The 19,688-nt window shown below is 47.0% G+C and overlaps 1 protein-coding gene across 3 annotated transcripts in view; it reads left to right on the forward strand.

Moving 5' to 3' along the window:
• The first annotated feature begins 3,003 nt into the window (after positions 1 to 3,003).
• Positions 3,004 to 19,688, forward strand: part of ELP6 (elongator acetyltransferase complex subunit 6) — a 79,119-nt gene continuing 62,434 nt past the window's right edge. Inside the window, exons 1-9 of one of the 3 annotated variants that reach the window (XM_060162115.1) lie at positions 3,004 to 3,068; positions 3,352 to 3,428; positions 5,074 to 5,152; positions 6,156 to 6,226; positions 9,103 to 9,221; positions 10,648 to 10,849; positions 12,422 to 12,568; positions 13,729 to 15,208; positions 15,446 to 15,477. In XM_060162115.1, coding sequence (XP_060018098.1) covers positions 3,375 to 3,428; positions 5,074 to 5,152; positions 6,156 to 6,226; positions 9,103 to 9,221; positions 10,648 to 10,849; positions 12,422 to 12,568; positions 13,729 to 13,857 — 801 coding nt within the window. In that variant the 5' untranslated portion in view covers positions 3,004 to 3,068; positions 3,352 to 3,374 and the 3' untranslated portion in view covers positions 13,858 to 15,208; positions 15,446 to 15,477. Of the gene's footprint in view, positions 3,069 to 3,291; positions 3,429 to 5,073; positions 5,153 to 6,155; positions 6,227 to 9,102; positions 9,222 to 10,647; positions 10,850 to 12,421; positions 12,569 to 13,728; positions 15,209 to 15,445; positions 15,478 to 19,688 lie in introns of those variants that run through there. The other 2 variants (XM_060162118.1, XM_060162116.1) reach the window with 2 other exon arrangements.

Raw genomic sequence — 19,688 nt, forward strand, 5'->3', positions numbered from 1 at the left:
CTTATGTGGAACCAAAACATCAAAGTGATGAACATAACCAAGCTGGTGCACATGATTTTCAGCGCTTGACTTGGACATATTGAGTATGTCGGATATCTCCCACTTGGCGTAATGTTTTTTTTGTGTGTGTGTGTGATACGCAGGCCTCTCACTGTTGTGGCCTCTCCCATTGCGGAGCACAGGCTCCGGACACGCAGGCTCAGCGGCCATGGCTCACGGGCCCAACCGCTCCGCGGCATGTGGGATCCTCTCAACCACTACACCACCAGGGAAGCCCGCATGTGGTTTTGTTTTAAACGGTGTGAGTACAGTTTCCCTGTTGAAATTGACTGCTTGAAGGTCCGCCCTGTCTTGAATTCTTTTGATTACCTCCCCGAGGATCTTTCTTGGGGGCAGGTGTCATTTACAGCCCTGCAGGCTTTGTGAATATCAAGTGCCCATAAGCAGCGGGGTTAAAGTTGTTGTTATGGGAAACCGCCACAAGGCAGCAGGATTTCCTCCTGCCCAACTCTGGTTACTGAGATACGGGGGCCTTAGGGCTAGTCCTGTTCCTGGGTTGTGAATTAGAGTGGAATGTGCCAGAAGAAACACCCAAGAACTTGTGTTCCTTTTCTCATTCCCCCTTACCCTCCCACCCCCTCCCCAGACAAATGCCAACCTCTGTCAAACCGCTATGCTGAGGGTGCTGTCGTATATAGGTGGGGCGCCTCTAAAGAAAGAGGCTGCACGTGGGAACCCCACCACCAGGAGACGTGCAGACCGGGTGACATTTCAAAGTTCTTCCAGCCCAGAGGTCCATCATTCTTTGGTTGCACTAGGCCTGGTTGAGGTGTAGGAGGGCCCACCAGAATCCAGAGACTGTGGTCCATCCAGAGGGGACCTGTCACTACAAGTCCAACGGGGGCTGCTTTGCTACCACATCCTTCCCAGCTCCCTCAGCCCCAGGACAGTCCAGCCTTTTGACCCAAGTCTGTTCAAGCTTTAGGGATGTGACACCAGCCCCAGTCGCCGAGCTCTGATTGGAATAGAATAGGCATTTCTTTCTTTTTTTTTAAATAATTTTTATTTTCTGTTGACATATAGTTGATTTACAATTGTCATGTTGTTGTAGGTCTATGGCAATGTGATTCAGTTGTATATATTCATGTATCTGTTATTTTTCGGATTCTCTTTTTATGTAGGTTATTACTGAGTGTTGAGTAGAGCTCCCTCTGGTGTACAGTAGGTCATCTTTGCTTATCTGTTTTGTATGTATTAGTGTGTATGTTAATCCTAACCTCCTTATTTAATCCTCTCACTGTGCTTTTTCCGTTTGGTAACCCTAAGTTTTTCTCCTTGTGTGATTCTGCTTCTGTTTTATAAATTAGTTCATTTGCATCAGTTTTTCACTTCTACCTATAAGTGATATCATTTGATATTTTTTTTTCTGATTTTACTTTGTATGGTCATCTCTATGTTTGTCTATGTTCTACCAATGGCATTATTTCATTCTTTTTATGGCTGAGCAATAGGATTAAATTCTATGGTTCGCCATGTTAATATGTCTTAGTATATATAGGGTGGTCTAACTCACGTGTGGCTATATTATTGGTATGAAGCGGCACTCATTTTCTGGGAAAGGGGATATTTCGGTTTTGTCTTAGACAATGTTCATGTTCTGTGGTCAACATTATGACGGAGTTGTGTAGTTTTGTCTTTATCCATCACAATGAGGCTGATGTTGTTGTTTTGTGAAACTGTTCACACTCGACAGGAAAACATGGAGACCTAGCTTTGAGTGTCAGGGCAGCCCCTGGATGCCCCTGCCTGCTTTCCTCTTTCTCACATAGCAGTAATCATGAAACATCCACTCTTGGCTGGAGGATCTAAGTGATTTTGACACATAGAGACAGGAGCCTCCATTTCCAACCTAGATGCAGAGCTTCAGATAAGTGACTACATTCTACATCTTTTTCTAAAAAATGAATTTATTTATTTATATTTTATTTTTGGCTGCGTTGGGTCTTCGTTGCCATGCACGGGCTTCTCATTGCAGTGGTTTCTCTTGTTGCGGAGCACGAGCTCTAGGCGCACGGGCTTCAGTAGTTGTGGCTCACAGGCCCTAAAGCACAGGCTCAGTAGTTGTGGTGCACGGGCTTAGTTGCTCCGAGGCATGTGGGACCTTCCTGAACCAGGGCTCGAACCCGTGTCCCCTGCATTGGAAGGCGGATTCTCAACCACTGCGCCACCAGGGAAGCCCCACATCTATCTTAATCTTCTCATTTCCATGGAAACCCTGGGCTACTTTGCAGTACAGGCCACATTTTGACTTTTTCTTTAGACAGCTGTGCTCTGATGCGAACCCATCAAAACACTGCTTCATTTAAATTTCCCCTGAACCCAGGTCCTCACACAACTTTCTCCTGTGCTTGTTGATAGGCCCATGGGCTCCACTTGTTTGCTATCTCCCTCACTGTAATTATCAAATAAACTTGACTTCTTCGAATTACACGTTTATCCCTGGGGATGTGAGGTTGATTGGGCTAGAAGAAAACTACATGGTGTACTAGATATAAATGGTATGGAGAAAAAATAAAAGCGGGGGAAAGGATAAGAGGTGCTGGGGAAGGGGCTGTTGCGATTTAAATAGGATGCTTACGAAACTCCTCGGTGATAAAGTGACATCTGAGCAAAGATCTGAAAGAAGTGGGGGATTTTCTGAACGGTTGAGTATCTAGGAAAAGAGCAGTAGAGGAAGGGGAAACAGTGCAAAAGCCCCGAGGAGGAGCTTGCACAGCGTGTTTCAACCACACTTAGTCAGTGACCCTACGTTGACAACCTCTTTAATTCCGAAACCTAACCCCACTCCATCGTTACTCCCTTATCCTGCTTTTTCATTTTTCCACAGAACGTTTCAATATATCATTCCGTGTTCATTATGTTTGTTTTCTGCTCTGCGCGAGGGAGGGCATCTTCGCCAGTCTGGGTCGCCGATGCAGCTCGAGCTTCTAGCAGTGTTGGGCACGCCGCAGGAGCTCGACAGGCCGTACTGTCCGGAGGCCCCGGGCCGGGGAGAGAGAGCGGTCAAGGTAAGGAGGAAGAAACCGGTCTCCTGGGGCCTCGGTGGGGGGGAAGCCCCTGCTGGGGACCCGCAGGTAAGGAGCCACACCTCCCAGCGCCCCTGTCCCCCGGCCGGAAGCGCATCCCCGCGCGTGCGCCGGGTGCGGCCCGGGTCAAGGCGCCCGCCCGATTGGCTGCGGCCGGCGCCTAGAAGCGGCGTTGCGCATGCGCGCTCTTTCCGCGCGGTTTTGTGGCATGGGTTTTGCTCTTCAGCTTCCGCTGTCTCCGCGGCAGCCCCATTTTCCCGTCTAGGGTGCTCGTTCCCGTTGCTCGGAATGTTCCCGGAACTCAATAACCTTCTCAACACCACGCCTGACCAGGCGGAGCAGGTAAGAGATTGCATGGTCGGGAAGGGGGCGCGTCCTGGGAGCGTGGCGGAAGACCGTACGGGAAGCGCACGCGGACCCGTGAGAAATAACGCGACGTCTGGGGACCCCCGGGACGCCTGGGAGTTGTAGTCCAAAGAGGGCCCGCCCGGGGCTGGCCTGGACATTTGGGCTTGTGGGAGGTGGGCATCTGGCGCATTCTCAAAGGTCGTGCGTGCGCTTGAAAGTCCATAGGAAGCATGTCCAACGTTTGGATTGGCTTAAGTTCACAGACGTGTACTGGGCGAGCCCTTTGCGTGTTCAGTGTGGTGGGAGTTCCGGCGCCCCAAAAGAGGCTGCCTGAGAGGAGAGGAGAGGAGAGTTCGACTCTCCACCCATCACGTGGGACCAGCTTCTTAACCACCCTGAGCCTCCCTCTGGCTCGGGAGCGCTCGGCAGGTCGCAGTGACTGCTGCTGCTCCTCTTCCTCCTCGTGTTCTCGAATAGTGCTTTTTGAAGCTGCCCTCAGCCAACGTGGGATTGTAGGAGTCCACCTTTGGCACCACAGGCTCGCTACTCTTGTTTCCTTCTCCCTCCTTCTCACACTCTAGGGCATTTCGAAAATTTCCACTCTTTCGCCCAAGGGTTACCTCCCCTAGGAGTATACCTGACTTATTTCATAGCTGTTGTCTTTCTGATGAAATGGTAAGCTCTTCCAGAAAGACAAGGCACCAAGTGTGTAAAGCCTTTTTATGACTCCCTAATGCCTGGCAAATAGTATTCAATGGATACTTGTGCATCTTAATTGCCCAGCAGTTCTTCTCTGCCCAAGCCTCCAGATGGCGCTGGTTACCTTGCCAGTTACTACTAGCACCTCCAAAGTCCAAGCCCAGGGCCACAGGGAATGGAGGATAGAAGTGGGCGCCAGGAAATGACAGATGGCGCTAGGGTTAACCCTCAAGTTCTGCTAGTGTGATCTTTCATAGTTTATAAGTGAAAAAAAATCACAACAGCACAGAGACGACCTTCCCTGTCACTGAGAAGGAACTAGGGGTGGCTGGAGCAGGGCAGCCAGGCCCTGCAGAGACCATTGTTAGAGGTCTTTCCAGGGCTCTCCACGATCAGAGCTCTGCCTGAAGCAGTTTCCAGGGCCTTTGGGAGGAGGACTTTGATACTGGAAGCCTCTGTCAACAACTACTTCTTCACTCTCCCTTACTTAGGGGACAGAATTGGAAGCAGGATTAGAAATACGGAGGAAGCTGGATCAGATGACTTTTTAGAAGACCCCTTAAAATCTTGGCAGTCAGTGATTTTTGTTGGATTCCATGATAAAAGCTTCCTTTGTTCAGGATTTAATTCTCTCCAAGACTGTTGAGGAAGAGAAGGGTTTCTGTTCTTTATTGCCTTGGGAATTATGAGGTTGAGATATGCTTGCCCATAATGAGTGACTTAATACCAATCATTTTAATTATTGGTTTTTCCATAATTTTGACTTATTTTCTTCTTTTTGTGGTTAAATACACACACACACACACACACACACACACACACACGCGGAGTCTCCAGGTGTAGAAATTTAGGGGTGGATACAACCGACTAGATTTTGACACTCAGCTGACCTCTTTCCTGGGAGTCTAATTCATCTTTTTGTGTTCTTCTTAACTTTTAGGGGAAACTGACTCTACTCTGTGATGCCAAGACAGATGGCAGTTTCCTTGTGCACCACTTTCTCTCCTTCTATCTCAAAGGTAATGGACTGTAGAAAAAGAAAACCCAAGGCAAAAAAAAAAAAAAAAAGGCTGATTCAGGAAGCAATAGGAACCGTATTAACTAGCCAGGGCTTTGGTGTTCGGGCAGCCAGATGTCTGTTTATCAGGTAGCTGATTACTGGACCATCTGGTTCCATCTCCTACTCTGCCAGAGAGTGGCATGTGCTCCCTGTATCCAGTCCCGCCTTCCACTTCTCCACGTCCTGCATAGGCACTGCCTCCCTGAGGTCCTTGTGTGGTCTTCTCATTTAGTTGCTCCTTGGTCCTTGTCTATTTTGAAGTCTCTAGGCACTTGAGCCATTAACACTTTGCCCTGGCAGTAGATGCTTCCTAAAGAACACAGGGAAGAAAACAGTATGGCCACTGCAATTCACACACAGAAATTGATTAGAAGAAGAAAACAGCCAAATGAAAAAAAGACTTATTGATTCTCCTTGAGTCCCCACTGAGCCAGGCCAGGAAACATGGTAGACCTTTGGCACTCTTAATTGTAATAATTTACAGCTTTGAAAGTTATCTTCCTTTCCACATGATGTTATTGTCAGCTTATAAAGACCAAGAGAATCTACAGATAAATTATTAGAATTAATTATGTTCATAAGGTAGCTAGAGCTTCTTTGTGCTCCCCTTGTCTCCTCTTGGGTATAAGACTAGTTTAAAAAAGCCATTGTATTTCTGTACACCAACAAGCAATTAGAAAAATATAATTTTTTAAAAACCACTATTTATTTTCAATGGAACAAATTAAGATTCCTAGTAATACCTCTCACAGAGGAAGTACATCTCAGAATCAATGAAATAAGGTATAATTATTAAATACGAAAAAAAGTACATCTTAGAATCAAATTGGGTATGTCAGGTTGCAAGGCCTCGGTTCTCTAGATCTGCCTCATTGCTTTTGTTTCCAGAGGTATGACGTATACGAGACTGATTGTAAGTAGAGACTTTATTAAAAATCAGTTTATTTTATTTTATTTTCCAGCTAATTGTAAAGTCTGCTTTGTGGCACTCATCCAGTCCTTCAGTCACTACAATATCGTGGGACAGAAGCTGGTAAATATTTTAGAACTCCATGATGGGATCCCTGAGTGAGTGTGTGTGCCAGGCATGTGTGAGTGTGCTGGGCTTCCCTGTTTGGGTTGTGGAGGCTGGGCTTCCTTGTTTGGGTTGTGGAGAATTTAGCAAGGGAGGGACTAAGGAAATCATGGAATCCTGATCCCCTTCTCTGAAGGGCTAAGGCAGCATCTCTACGTGTTTTGTTAATTTATAAAGTTTGTAGAACCAGATCTGGTGCGTGTTTTTTTTAAATATTTATTTATTTATTTGGTTGCACTGGGTCTTAGTTTCGGCAGGCGGGCTCCTTAGTTGCGGCATGTGAACTCTTAGTTGCGGCAAGCATGTGGGATCTAGTTCCCTGACCAGGGATCGAACCCGGGCTCCCTGCATTGGGAGCACGGAGTTTTATCCACTGCCCCACGAGGCAAGTCCCAGATCTGTTGTTAATTAATCAAACCCTTCTTTGTTGAGTCTGGACCAGTTAAGGTTTTCTCCTTCTCGGTGTGAGCTTTAATCTTGTTCCTAGTGAGTGAGAGAGATCACAGCTTGGTCTGCTGCCAAGTTGAGTGCCTCCCACTGTGCCTCCCTAAGTCTAGGGCTTAGGACCCAAATGTGGGGAGAGGCAGGCGCTTTTATCATGTGCCCCTTACCTCATCTTGGTTTGCCCCTCATCTCATTAGATGCAGCCAAGCAAGAATAAGATGGCCCAGAGGCTGATGAACCTCCTGGCCTGGCTTGGCCCATTACTTGTGACCTGTGACCTGGTGAATTTACTGGGTTGTTATTGTAGTGTGTTATTTTGTTTGTTTGTTTTTTTAAAGTCCTGCTAGGATTTTTTTTTAAATTTAATTTATTTTTTGGCTGCGTTGGGTTTTTGTTGCTGTGCGCGGGCTTTCTCTAGTTGCGGCGAGCAAGTGCTACTCTTCGTTGCAGTGCGCGGGCTTCTCATTGCGGTGGCTTCTTTTTGTTGCAGAGCATGGGCTCTAGGTGTGCGGGTTTCAGTAGTTGTGGCACGCAGGCTCAGTAGTTGTGGTGCATGGGCTTAGTTGCTCTGCGGCACGTGGGATCTTCCCGGACCAGGGCTCGAACCTGTGTCCCCTGCATTGGCAGGCAGATTCTTAACCACTGCACCACCAGGGAAGTCCCTTGTAGTGTGTTTTTGCTGTTTGTTTTGATTAGGTCAGCCTCAGAGAGGGAGAGAACCAGGCCACCCATCAGCAGTGATCTTTGAAGTGCCCGTCATACTATCGGGCCACATCACTGCCTCTTCTCTGATGGGGAGAAAACAATGAGAGAGTGAGAGAAGGGTAAGCTCTTTCTCATCCTTTGCAGGGAAGGGAGAAGTTCCTGTGTCAGAGGTCAGATCATGAGCTCAGGGAGCACTGTCATGTCACGAACATGTATTGCATTCCAGGTCTGTGAGGCATGTCTGTGGCCCTAACATCAGTTTTTATAGATGAGAAAGTTGTGTATTCTCATATCCACTTTGGCTGCTTTTTCTGTTACCTTGGAATCATCAACACGGCAGGAATGACATGCACAGCACTGGGTGTGCAAAGTACTAGAGCGTGAGCTTCAATCCTCTTGGTGTATTATTGTTCTTACATCAGGCGAATGGTAATGAGTGAGAGCAAAGGTGATGATCAGGAATCCTTCTCTCTGCCAGGGTGGCTACTGTTGCTAATGGTGTTACATATAGTGAACTCTGGTGTATGAATGAGTGATTGAGGCCTGGTCTAGGGGCATGAGGAGTCTGAGGAGTTCCATGTTACCTGTTTCTGCACAGACAGAACGGTGGGTTGCACATTTAGATGGTGTCACCATCTCTGGGTGTTTGTTGAAATGCACATTCTTGGGCCCTGCCCCCAAGGCTTCTGGTTCTGGAGATCTGGAGTGGGGCTCAGGGGTCTGCATTTTAATCAGGTATCTCAAGAGATTCTTAATTGCGTGTTTCACAAAGACCTATATTTAAGAAGTGCTGGTCTAGAGCAGGGGTTGACCAAGCACAGCCTGTACCCCCTGTTTTTTGTAGATAAAGTTTTATTAGAACACAGCCAGCCCCATTTGTTCGTAAATGGTCTATGGCTGCTCTTGCTCTATGGTAGCAGAGTTGAGTAGTTGCAGCAGAGAATGTCATCCTGCCACCGTCTTTACTGTTATTATTTACTTACTGTATTTTTTTTGAATATGTGAATTTTATTATTTTTTTTATACAGCAGGTTCTTATGAGTTATCTTTTTTTTTTTTTTTTTTTTTTAAGTGGTACACGGGCCTCTCACTGTTGTGGCCTCTCCCATTGCGGAGCACAGGCTCCGGACGCGCAGGCTCAGCGGCCATGGTTCACGGGCCCGGCCGCTCCGTGGCATGTGGGATCCTCCCGGACCGGGGCATGAACCCGTGTCCCCTGCATCGGCAGGCGGACTCCCAACCACTGCGCCACCAGGGAAGCCCAAGTTATCTATTTGATACATATTAGTGTATACATGTCAATCCCAATCTTCCAATTCATCCCACCCCCCCCCACTTACTGTTTTTAAAATTTTGTAACTACATGCCTTTAAAAAAGAAACTTTATATTACTATTATAAATTAAAAACCAGTACTGGGTAATCATAAAAATAAATATATAAGCAAAAGAAAGTAAATTAAAAAAAATGTGACAGGTAAATGTAAATGCACATCTGAAAGCAGAACGGGGATCGTGTGTTGGGAACACCCAGGGGATGCAAGACATGGGCTCCTCCGGAGGGTGGACCGGCACACGTCTGCAGGGTTCAGAACGTGTCTGGAGCCCTCTCGTGAGCTGGAGTCTAGCGTCTCTGATGGGTCCCGCGCAAGGTGCGGGAACTCACTCGCCTCTCCATCGGGTGTAGGGTGTCAGCCTGACCACAGCGCGGGAATGCGGGCAGCTCATGTTCCTCGAGGGTCTCAAGTCTGCAGTGGACGTCTTCTTTCGGCCTCAGGAGGAGCCACACCCCCTGCAGTTCCTCAGGTCAGTCAGCCCACGACCCAACCCAGAGCACATCTGGCAGGTAGGCCCAGCCCAGGGTTGCTGTGTGATTCCTTCTCCTCAGTGTATGGGAGGGCAGGGCTGGCTTCAGGAGTCAGATACCTCCCTGGTGTCACAGCATTATCAGAAGGTCCTTGGCTCTGTCCTTGGTGTCACAGCATTATCAGAAGGTCCGTGGGCCAGAGGGTGTGTGGCTGTCCCTGAAGCGATAGAAAGCATTATTTGCTGGACATGTGGCAGAACAGTGTGCTTTGCTGGTTTTTCCAACCCTGGCTCAGAGCCCTAGCACACACCTCTGTTCTGTTCTTGGCTTGATACGGGGTCAGCAAACTACGGGCCATGGGCCAGCTACCTGGTTTGGTAAATAAAGTTTTGTTGGAATAGCCACACTTGTTTGTTCGCGTATTGTCCCTGGCTGTCTGGCACTACAGCATCAGAGGTGAGAGTTGAGACAGGGACCGTATGACCCACAAGCCTAAAATATTTACTGTTGGCCCTTTAAGAAAAAGTTTGTTGCCTGCAGGTTTGTGTTCCTGCTTCTTGTCTTTCATGAGCATCAGTCCCAGATGTAGCAGATGCCTCACCTGGCTGCTGCGCTTCCTCCACCCCAGGGAGTCTGTACGGGACCTCTCCCCGCCCTGCCCTCCCTCAGACTCAGCCTTACATAGTGGCCGGGCTCAGTGTGGAGTCAGAAGGCCACGTGTCCTGACTCTGTGTGTGTGGCCTGGGGCACAGCCCTTCGCATCTCTGAACCTGGGTGTCTTTGTCTGAATGCGTGGGCCTGGTTTACACCTGAGCCCAGGTTGTAGGGCACTGTTGTCCCTGCTGTCAGTGGGGCTCAGCCCTGGAGTGTGGGGCAGTGGGGCTAGTGCCTGGGCCCCGGGCCCCGAGCTATTGCTGGGAGACAACTGCTGTAGTCACTGGGGAGATGGAGGTAGCAGGGCCATGTGTGTCAGAAACAGGTTGGACCTGGTACGCACACGAGCACACCGGTAGCCCTTAGACTGCTGCCCTAACCCCCAGGACACCTGCACCGTTGCTTAACTTTCATAGCCAATTGTGACCTCCCGGGAAGGCCTCTCCTGCCCAGTCTCAATGAGTCTTTCAGATGCCTTATGCTCTTGGATTGAGAGGCTGTATGAGCCTCGGGGGCTGTTTATTTCTGTGTCCGCCAGTTTTTAGCACAGTACTTTGTACCTAGTAGGCCTCAGGGAATATTTGAACTGAAGTAAATGTACTCACGTGTGCATGCGTGCCTTTTCTTTCCAGCCAGATCGTGAGCCCCTTGGTGCCAAGGACTGGAATCCAGTTCCTTCCCTCCCCCTAACCCTTTCCTGCGGTGCTGCGCAGTCTCATAAACACTTGTAGAGCACGTGAGCTCTCTGGTAACTTTTGCCCTGTGTCCCAGGGAGGCCAACTCTGGGAATCTGCAGCCGCTGTATGAGTTTGTACAGGAGGCCCTGAAGCCCGTGGACAGTGGGGAGGCTGCCTGGAGGTGCCCGGTGCTGCTGGTGGACGACCTCAGTGTGCTGCTAAGCCTGGGCGTGGGGGCAGTGGCGGTGCTGGACTTCATCCACTACTGCAGAGCCACCGTGTGCCGGGAATGGAAGGTAATCACGGGCCTGCTCCCTGTGCTCCTGCCTGTGACCCGTACGGGCCGACAGGCCCAGGCCTCACTTGCGTGCAGTGATCTTTTCTGTTTAATTACTGGGGCTTTGGCTTTACCCTGGCAGGCCCAGGAACCTTTCAGTCAACGCACCTTGCTCTCCACTACCTGCCATTGATGAAAAATAAGGCCCTGAAAACTAAAAGGGTGCCCGGCGCTGTCTTTAACGGGGCTGGTCATTTGCGGTACTGAGGCTGTCCCCGCTCTGCCACGCGCTGTCATATCGCTCTGAGTGTGTTTTGAAGGTTGGCTGAGATAATGGGTGTAAAACTGCTTTAAAAATTGTGAGGTGAAAAAAAAAAATTGTGAGGTGAAGGGACCTCCCTGGCGGTCCAGTGGTTAAAACTCTGTGCTTCCACTGCAGGGGCACGGGTTCGATCCCTGGTCGGGGAACTAAGATCCTGCATGCTGCAAGGTGCAGCCAAAAAAAACCCCAAAAAACCAATATGAAAATTGTGAGGTGCAATACAGGGATAGGGTGTAACCTTCATTGTCAAGTGGTGAGGCAAAAATAGAAATTCTGCCATACTAGAGATTTTAACAAAATAGGAACAGCTGTGGTGCCCATCTCCCAGGAACCAGACTTCAGGAGTTAAGTGAGGGGAAGCTTGTAGCACGGCAGCTCAGCGTGTGGCCCACAGGGCCAGGCTAGGTGCAGAGCAGTGGGGAGGGGGTGAATGGGTTGGCCAGGGGTGTGTGGATCCAGCAGTGCATGTTGCTCACCTCCTGCGTGTAAGGTCCTGCCTGGAAGCTGGGGTCAGGGGACCTTCTGAGGCCGTCCTGGCTACAGTCACAGGGCCAGGTGCCAGGGTGATGGGGAGAGAAGGGAAGGAGGAGGAAATGTATGGGGCTTGGAGGACACAGTTCACTGGGGCTTGTGGAGAGAGTGAAGCAGTCAGAGTCAGCTGCTGCAGCTCAGCCTGCTCTGTGGCCCACTACCAACCTCTTTTTGTAAAAATACTTCTTTTAGTTGAAAAAGTAAAACTTGGGAATAGTTCAGTAAAGAAAAAAAGAAGATATAAACAGTCTAAAGGCTATTTTAGCCAAAAGTAACTGTCTCTTTTCCTCCGTTGTATACCCTTCCAGAGAGTCTATGCAGTCATGAACACGTTTGTATGTACACTTGTTTCCCTGCATTTTTCTTCACATTATTGGTAACCTACCATTCGCACGGTTTGGTACTTCTTTTCCTTTACTAACACACAGTACGTTTTGCTCTCCATTGCCCCAAAACAGAACACACAGATCTGCTTTATTCTTTTTACAATTGGACACTATTCCTCGCTTGTGGATGAATTGAGCTGGAAGTACAGGTTGGATGTGCTGGTGAGACTATCCAGCAGATGATTGCAGTTATGGTCCTGGAGTCCAGGCACGGGTGCTTCCCACAAAGCGGATGCTACAGCTGGGAGGCTGATCTGTGAGAGGGATGCAGGGCAGTGGAGGCTCTGAGAGCCCAGCACACCCTGGTCCTGGCGTCCCTTCCCATCGGTCTCCATCATGGTCTCTGTTGCAGGGAAATGTAGTGGCCCTTGTGCATGACAGTGGAGATGCCGAGGACGAGGAGAATGACATCCTGCTGAATGGCCTTGGTCACCAGAGCCACCTGATACTGCGGGCTGAAGGCCTGGCCACCGGCTTCTGCAAGGACGTGCATGGGCAGGTGCGCAGGGACTGGGGCTCACTGGGAGCTGCTCGCTTCCCGAGTCTAGGCTGCACGTGGGATAGTGTCCGGCTGTGGGGTGGTCTGGTTGGGTCTTGCCCTCAGGTGGAAGGGAAGCCTCAGAAGTGTGTGAATGCAGGTCAGAGTCCACCCCAGTTTGGCTCCATGCACCAAGGCAGGTTTTCCATGGTAGTCCATTTGCAGCCAAAGGGGAGCTCCTGAAGAGAAGATGGCTGTCTACAGGGGAAGGCCGTAAACAGCGGAATTCCTCTGCAGGACCACAGCAGGCTTTGTATATTCAGGCCAACACCGTTCCTTTTAAAATAGAGACTTGGGACTTCCCTGGTGGCGCAGTGGTTAAGAATCTGCCTGCCAATGCAGGGGACATGGGTTTGAGCCCTGGTCCGGGAAGATCCCACAGGCCGCGGAGCAACTAAGCCTGTGTGCCACAACTACTGAGCCTGTGCTCTATAGAGCCCGAGAGCCACAACTACTGAGCCCATGTGCCAGAACTACTGAAGCCTGCGCACCTAGAGCCCGTGCTCCGCAATAAGAGAAGCCACCGCAATGAGAAGCCCACGCACCGCAACTAGAGTAGCCCTGCTCGCTGCAACTAGAGAAAGCCTGCGTGCAACAATGAAGACCCAACGCAGCCAAAAAAAAATTTTTTTAATAAAAATATAATAAAATAGAAACTTGGGGAGGCCATTCCCCTGGCTGGCGTTGCTGCCCCCACTGCTGCCTCTGCCTGGGATGTTTGGAGTACTTAGGTGGAAGCTGAGTCCTGCCCTGGGAGGGAGGTCAGGTTCTCCCCATGCCCAGGGGCTGCCGTGGTTCTCTGCCTTCTGAAACTTCTCTTTTGGGATCACCCCAAAGCCTTTACCACCTCTTCCAGGTTAACTTCGTGTTGACCACTTTTGACCCTTTAAGGGTGGGTGGGCTGTCTCTCATGTTTTCTGTAATGAGCAAATATTTCTATTGTAATGGAGGGGAAACATTTATTTTTAGGTGTCTGGTAATAAGCTTTGTTTTGGAAGTCGGTCCCATTACTGCATGGTGCATGACCTCAATTGAAGGTCACCGATGAGGCAGGAAGGGTTCACAATGGAGCAGGTATTTGGGGATGCCTTTCCTCTTTCACTCTTCTCTTTGTCACTTAGCTGAGGATCCTGTGGAGGAGACCATCAGAGCCCACAGCCCAGCGAGATCGGAGCCTCACTTACCAGTACAAGATACAGGACAAGAATGTGTCCTTTTTTGCCAAAGGAATGTCTCCTGCTGTTCTGTGACCTGATTTAGGGGCAGCTGAAGCTACCTTGGACTATTTTTAGTTGTGAAAGATAAAGCAACTGAGCAGAAATGGATCTTTACACCTTTGTTGTGGACTGGCAGTTCCACTGTGACCCAGGGATGGTGGAATGGTGCTGTGATGGTTTGCCTTTGTTCCCCTGGGCCCTGTTTAGAAAACACATGAAGAAGCTGCAGCCCTGCCTCAGCTGAGATGCTGCATGTTGAACTGGGTGAAATGGGTCCTCTGGAGCCTTCCTCGTAAACACGCTTTAGCCCCAACTGCCCATTTTTGGTTGTGGTGCCTTTCAGAGCCAGGATGGGTGTGGAGGCAGTCCTGGATGGCAGGTGTCCAAAGTGACAACCAGGATATTTGTGGCCGGCACAAAGTGAGTTCCCACCTCATGGCTTCCTGTGGATTGTCTCATTTAATTTTCACCTTCATCCTGAAAAAGTATTTTCTTCTTCAGTCCAGTCAGGAAATAGGCTTCGAGAGGTTTGGAAGCACGCTCAAAGCTGTAGAGCCTGCCGCCAGTAACGGAGGCCTGACTGAAGTCCACGCTTGCTGACTGACCCTCATGGAAACCAGAGGCAGGCTCCTGCCCAGTTCACAAGTTGGCTCTCCTTGTTTCTGTTGTAGCTGAGCACCTGGCCCATATGCTAAGGAGACCAAGCCATCGCGGGCCTGGCACCCTGGCCTTGGCCACACAAGGCCCCATGTAGGGCACAGGTGTGCATGGCCTTGGTGAGGGGGGCAAGGAATGTTCTTGCTGCCAGGTAGGCTAGGACCTTGGGGAAGAGCCAGTGCCTCCCTCACCTGTGAAGACTGAAGGCGATGAGCTCTTCCCCAGCATCCTGTAGATGCCACTTGCCACACTCAGCCCTTCAGTCAAGGTCACCTCTGAGTATTCTCTTAGAATGGGTACATTTTATTGTATGTACATTATACCACAAAGAATCTGATTTAAAAAATAAAATGGGAAAATAACACTGCTTTGCAGGGACTAAGGAAGTTTCATATCCATTGTTTAATTTTAACTTTTTTTAAACATTTTTTAGCCTTTGCAAAAGGGAACAATTTATCACCCTGCTCCTCAAGTCATACTAACTATTGTGTTAGTTTTCCCATTGAAACAGTAGCTGCTTTTCTTCTCAAAATACTGCAGACTTGATAGAATATTTTAAAATTGAGTGTAACTTAAAAGAAAGTAGTCATGAAAGAATCCAGTGATTCTTTTATTAATACGTTGGTATTTATACTGCTTCCCATGAGCTGCAGTTCTGAATGTGTAAGGCACCACAAAACATTTTTTGCATGATATGCTATTATATTTCTTCACTTGATTTATAAATGTTTTCATTAATTTTTTTTTTTTTTTTTTTTTTTTTTTTTTTTTTTTTGCGGTACGCGGGCTTCTCACTGCTGTGGCCCCTCCCGTCGTGGAGCACAGGCTCCGGACGCGCAGGCTCAGCAGCCATGGCTCACGGACCCAGCCGCTCCACGGCACGTGGGATTTTCCCGGACCGGGGCACGAACCCGTGTCCCCTGCATCGGCAGGCGGACTCTCAACCACTGCGCCACCAGGGAAGCCCTTCATTAAATTTTTAATGTTTAATGGCTACTTGGCATTTTTTGGTGTCATTATATTCTAATTTGCTGAGGTATTCTCTGGGCATGTCGGGTTCTGATTTTTATAATTATAAATTATGCTGTTATGAATTTTACATCTATACCTGTTTGGGGATGGGGGTAAGTATTTGTTTCTTTAGAACATTCATTCATTCAACAAATACTGAGCACCTTCTGAGGGTATGACAGTGACAAAATAGGTCCCTGCCCTTGAAGAGCTGATGTTCTAGTAGAGGAGACAGAAACAGTCAACAGAATTGAGAATTAAGTGACATAGAGTTAGACCATGATAAGTGCTCTAAATAAAGCAGGGAGGAGGCCTACAACGGTGAGGAAATAACATTTTTAGAGCCTACTCCCTGAAGTGGAATTTCTGAATGAAAGCATGGACTGACCCTCCCATGTCATCAAGTTGTTCTTCAGGATGATGGCACCAGTTAACAGTGCTCTATAAGTTTCTTCCACCAACATTGAGTTAATGACTAGGGTATGATTTTCTCTGTTTTCCCATATGTATAGAGTCCATTCCTCACCCTTAATTATTTATCAGTTAAAATCTGGTGTCAACCTTATTTTTTGTTCTTTGAAATATTCTGTTTTATTTTATTTATTTTAAATTACTTTTTGGCTGTGTTGGGTCTTCGTTGCTGCACGGAGGCTTTCTCTAGTTGCGACGAGCGGGGGCTACTCTTCGCTGCGGTACGTGGGCTTCTCATTGCGGTGGCTTCTCTTTGTTACGGAGCATGGTCTCTAGGCGCGTGGACTTCAGTAGTTGCGGCGCATGGGCTCAGTAGTTGTGGCTCTCGGGCTCTAGAGCACAGGCTCAGTAGTTATGGCGCACGAGCTTAGTTGCTCTGCGGCATGTGGGATCTTCCCGGACCAGGGCTTGAACCTGTGTCCCCTGCATTGGCAGGCGGATTCTTAACAACGGTGCCACCAGGGAAGTTCTTCTTTGTAATATTTTGGAAAGTAAGATTTTATCATTGTATTTGTTAGTGTATATTTTTCTACATTCTGGTTTTTAAAAACTAACCTTCAGAAACATTTTTTAAATATTCGGATATATTCAGATATATTCATTAATTCAAGAAATATTTGTAGAACACCTATTTTATATAAGGGGTTATTAAGATAAAGACATCTGCTGCACTCTAATGGGCATAGAAAATAGGAACTTAATGTGATGCAGTGGAGAAGGTGATGAGGGCCATAAAAATAATTCAAGTTGGAGGTCCAGTGGTTAAGACTCAGTGCTTTCACTGCAGGGGGTGCAGATTCGATCCCTGGTCAGGGAACTAAGATTCCGCATGGTATGGCAAAAAAAAAAAAATTTCGGAGAGGTACTGGTGGTGAGATGAATTGAGAGATTGGGATTGACATATATACACCAATATGTATAAAATAGATAACAAATAAGAACCTGCTGTATAAAAAAAGATAAAATTCAAAAACAATTTCAAGTAATGGGGGGCTGATAGGTTGATGGTCATAGGAAAGAGGGAAGGTGATTATTTCCCCTCACTTTTTTTTTTGAATTGAGGGAGCTGAGAGTTGGGGAAGAATTTATGGAGGCTGTACTATTTGAACAGGATCTTGGAATGTTCTGTTTTGTCTCTGATGGTATCTTAGTTCTTCAGGATTCAGAAATGTATATTTCTTCCTCAGTGGAATGAAGGTGCTATTCTTTGTTGTTTTTTTTTTCAACTTTAAAATAATTTTTAAAATATGCCTAAAATTTTGACTTGTTTAGAATTTGTTACAGTATTATAATTTGTTTCCATGCTGATAACTAAATAGCCAACAGTATTTACTAAAAAGTAACGTTCTTTTCTCTTTATGTAGTTCTGATTTATTTATGTGTAAAGTTCGTAAAATGAACCCTCTGAAGTTTGTCTTTAGTAGTTATTGAAAGGTTAGTGTATGTCTGTATCAAGAGTCTTCATTAAAAGGATATTGTGCCCACTTATTTATCCAGATGAAATTCACCACCTCTTATCAAGCTCTAAAATATTCTTCAGGGGCTTCCCGGGTGGCGCAGTGGTTGAGAGTCCGCCTGCCAATGCAGGGGACACATGTTCGTGCCCTGGTCCGGGAAGATCCCACATGCCGCGGAGCGGCTGGGCCCATGAGCCATGGCCGCTGAGCCTGAGCGTCCGGAGCCTGTGCTCCGCAACGGGAGAGGCTACAACAGTGAGAGGCCCGCGTACCGAAAAAAAAAAATTAAAAAAAATAAAATAAAATATTCTTCAGGACTTTTCTCTCATTTTTTTTCTTCTCTCTCATTTTAAAAATTGTGTTATTTAAATAAATAATTCTATTTAAAAATAATGAAGAAATTAAGGTGGTAGCCTCTTATTAAATGCTTTTTGATATTGGAAAAGTATCTGATTTTGTTGATCTTTCCTTGGTGCCTTTGATAGAGCAGTGCAGTTGACTTTTTAAAATTTATAACGTATCATACAGTTTTTCTAAACTACTACTTCTAATAATTTTTTTGAGATTCTTGAATTTTTTAGATATTTTTTCTTTTTTGTGGGTATTGTTAACATCTGCAAATAATGATACCAACCTCTCTTAATTTTACCTTAAATAACTTGTCAGCATTTCAAAATTTGTTAAATAAGAGTGGTGTGAAGGTATTTGTTGTCTAATTTTCTGTTTTTAAGGGAATAGAAAGCATTTTATATAGTAATACTTTTTTTTTTTTTTTTTTTTGCAGTACGCGGGCCTCTCACTGCCGTGGCCTCTCCCGCTGTGCAGCAACTAAGCCCGTGTGCCACAACTACTGAAGGCTGCATGTCTAGAGCCCGTGCTCCACAACAAGAGAAGCCACCACAGTGAGAAATGAGAGGCCCATGCACCGCAACAGAGTAGCCCCACTTGCCGCAACTAGAGAAAGCCCGCGTGAAGCAATGAAGACCCAACGCAGCCAAAAATAAATAAATATTTTAAAAAATCACGATGAGATACCACTACATAAGCACTAAAATGGGTATATAAAAAAAAAAAAACAGGGGACTTCCCTGGTGGCAAAGTGGTCAAGAATCCATCTGCCAGTGCAGGGGACATGGGTTCGATCCCTGGTCCAGGAAGATCCCACATGCCATGGAGCAACTAAGCCCGTGCGTACAACTACTGAGCCTGCGCTCCGGAGCCTGCGAGCCACAACTACTGAAGCCCGTGTGCCTAGAGCCTGTGCTCTGCAACAAGAGAAGCCTGCACACTGCAACGAAGAGTAGCCCCCCCCATCTCAACTAGAGAAAGCCCGCGCACAGCAACGAAGACCCAATGCAGCCAAAATAAATAAATAAATAAATGTATTTTAAAAAAACAAATAAAAACCTGACAATTACAAGTGTTAGCAAGGATAAGGAGAAATTGGAACCCTCATACATTGCAGGTGGGAACGTTAAGTGGTGCAGCCACTTTGGAAAACAGTTTGGCAGTTTCTTGAAAATGTTAAATGTAGATTTACTATATGACCCAGCCATTCTCTTCCTAAGTATTTACCCAAGAGAAATGAATACATACATCCACATAAAAACTCTTTTTTTTTTGAATTTTTGAATTTTATTTTATTTTTTATACAGCAGGTTGTTATTAGTTATCAATTTTATACATATTAGTGTATACATGTCAATCCCAATCTCCCAATTCATCCCACCGCCACCACCACCACAGTTTTCCCTTGGTGTCCATACGTTTGTTCTCTACATCTGTGTCTCTATTTCTGCCCTGCAAACCAGTTCATCTGTACCATTTTTCTAGTTTCCACATACATGCGTTAATATACGATATTTGTTTTTCTCTTTCTGATTTACTTCGCTCTGTATGACAGTCTCTAGATCCATCCACTCTCTACAAATGACCCAATTTCGTTCCTTTTAATGGCTGAGTAATATTCCATTGTATATATGTACCACATCGTCTTTATCCATTCCTCTGTCAGTGGGCATTTAGGTTGCTTCCATGACCCAGCTATTGTAAATAGTGCTGCAGTGAATATTGGGGTGCATGTGTCTTTTTTATTTAATTAATTAATTAATTAATTAATTAATTTATTTATGGTTGTGTTGGGTCTTCGTTGCTGCATGTGGGCTTTCTCTAGTTGCGGCGAACGAACGCTACGCTTCGTTGCTGTGTGCGGGCTTCTCATTGCGGTGGCTTCTCTTGTGGAGCAGGGGCTCTAGGCATGCGGGCTTC

The sequence above is a fragment of the Lagenorhynchus albirostris genome, chromosome 10, assembly GCF_949774975.1.
Source record: "Lagenorhynchus albirostris chromosome 10, mLagAlb1.1, whole genome shotgun sequence".
Taxonomy (NCBI): Eukaryota; Metazoa; Chordata; class Mammalia; order Artiodactyla; family Delphinidae; genus Lagenorhynchus; species Lagenorhynchus albirostris.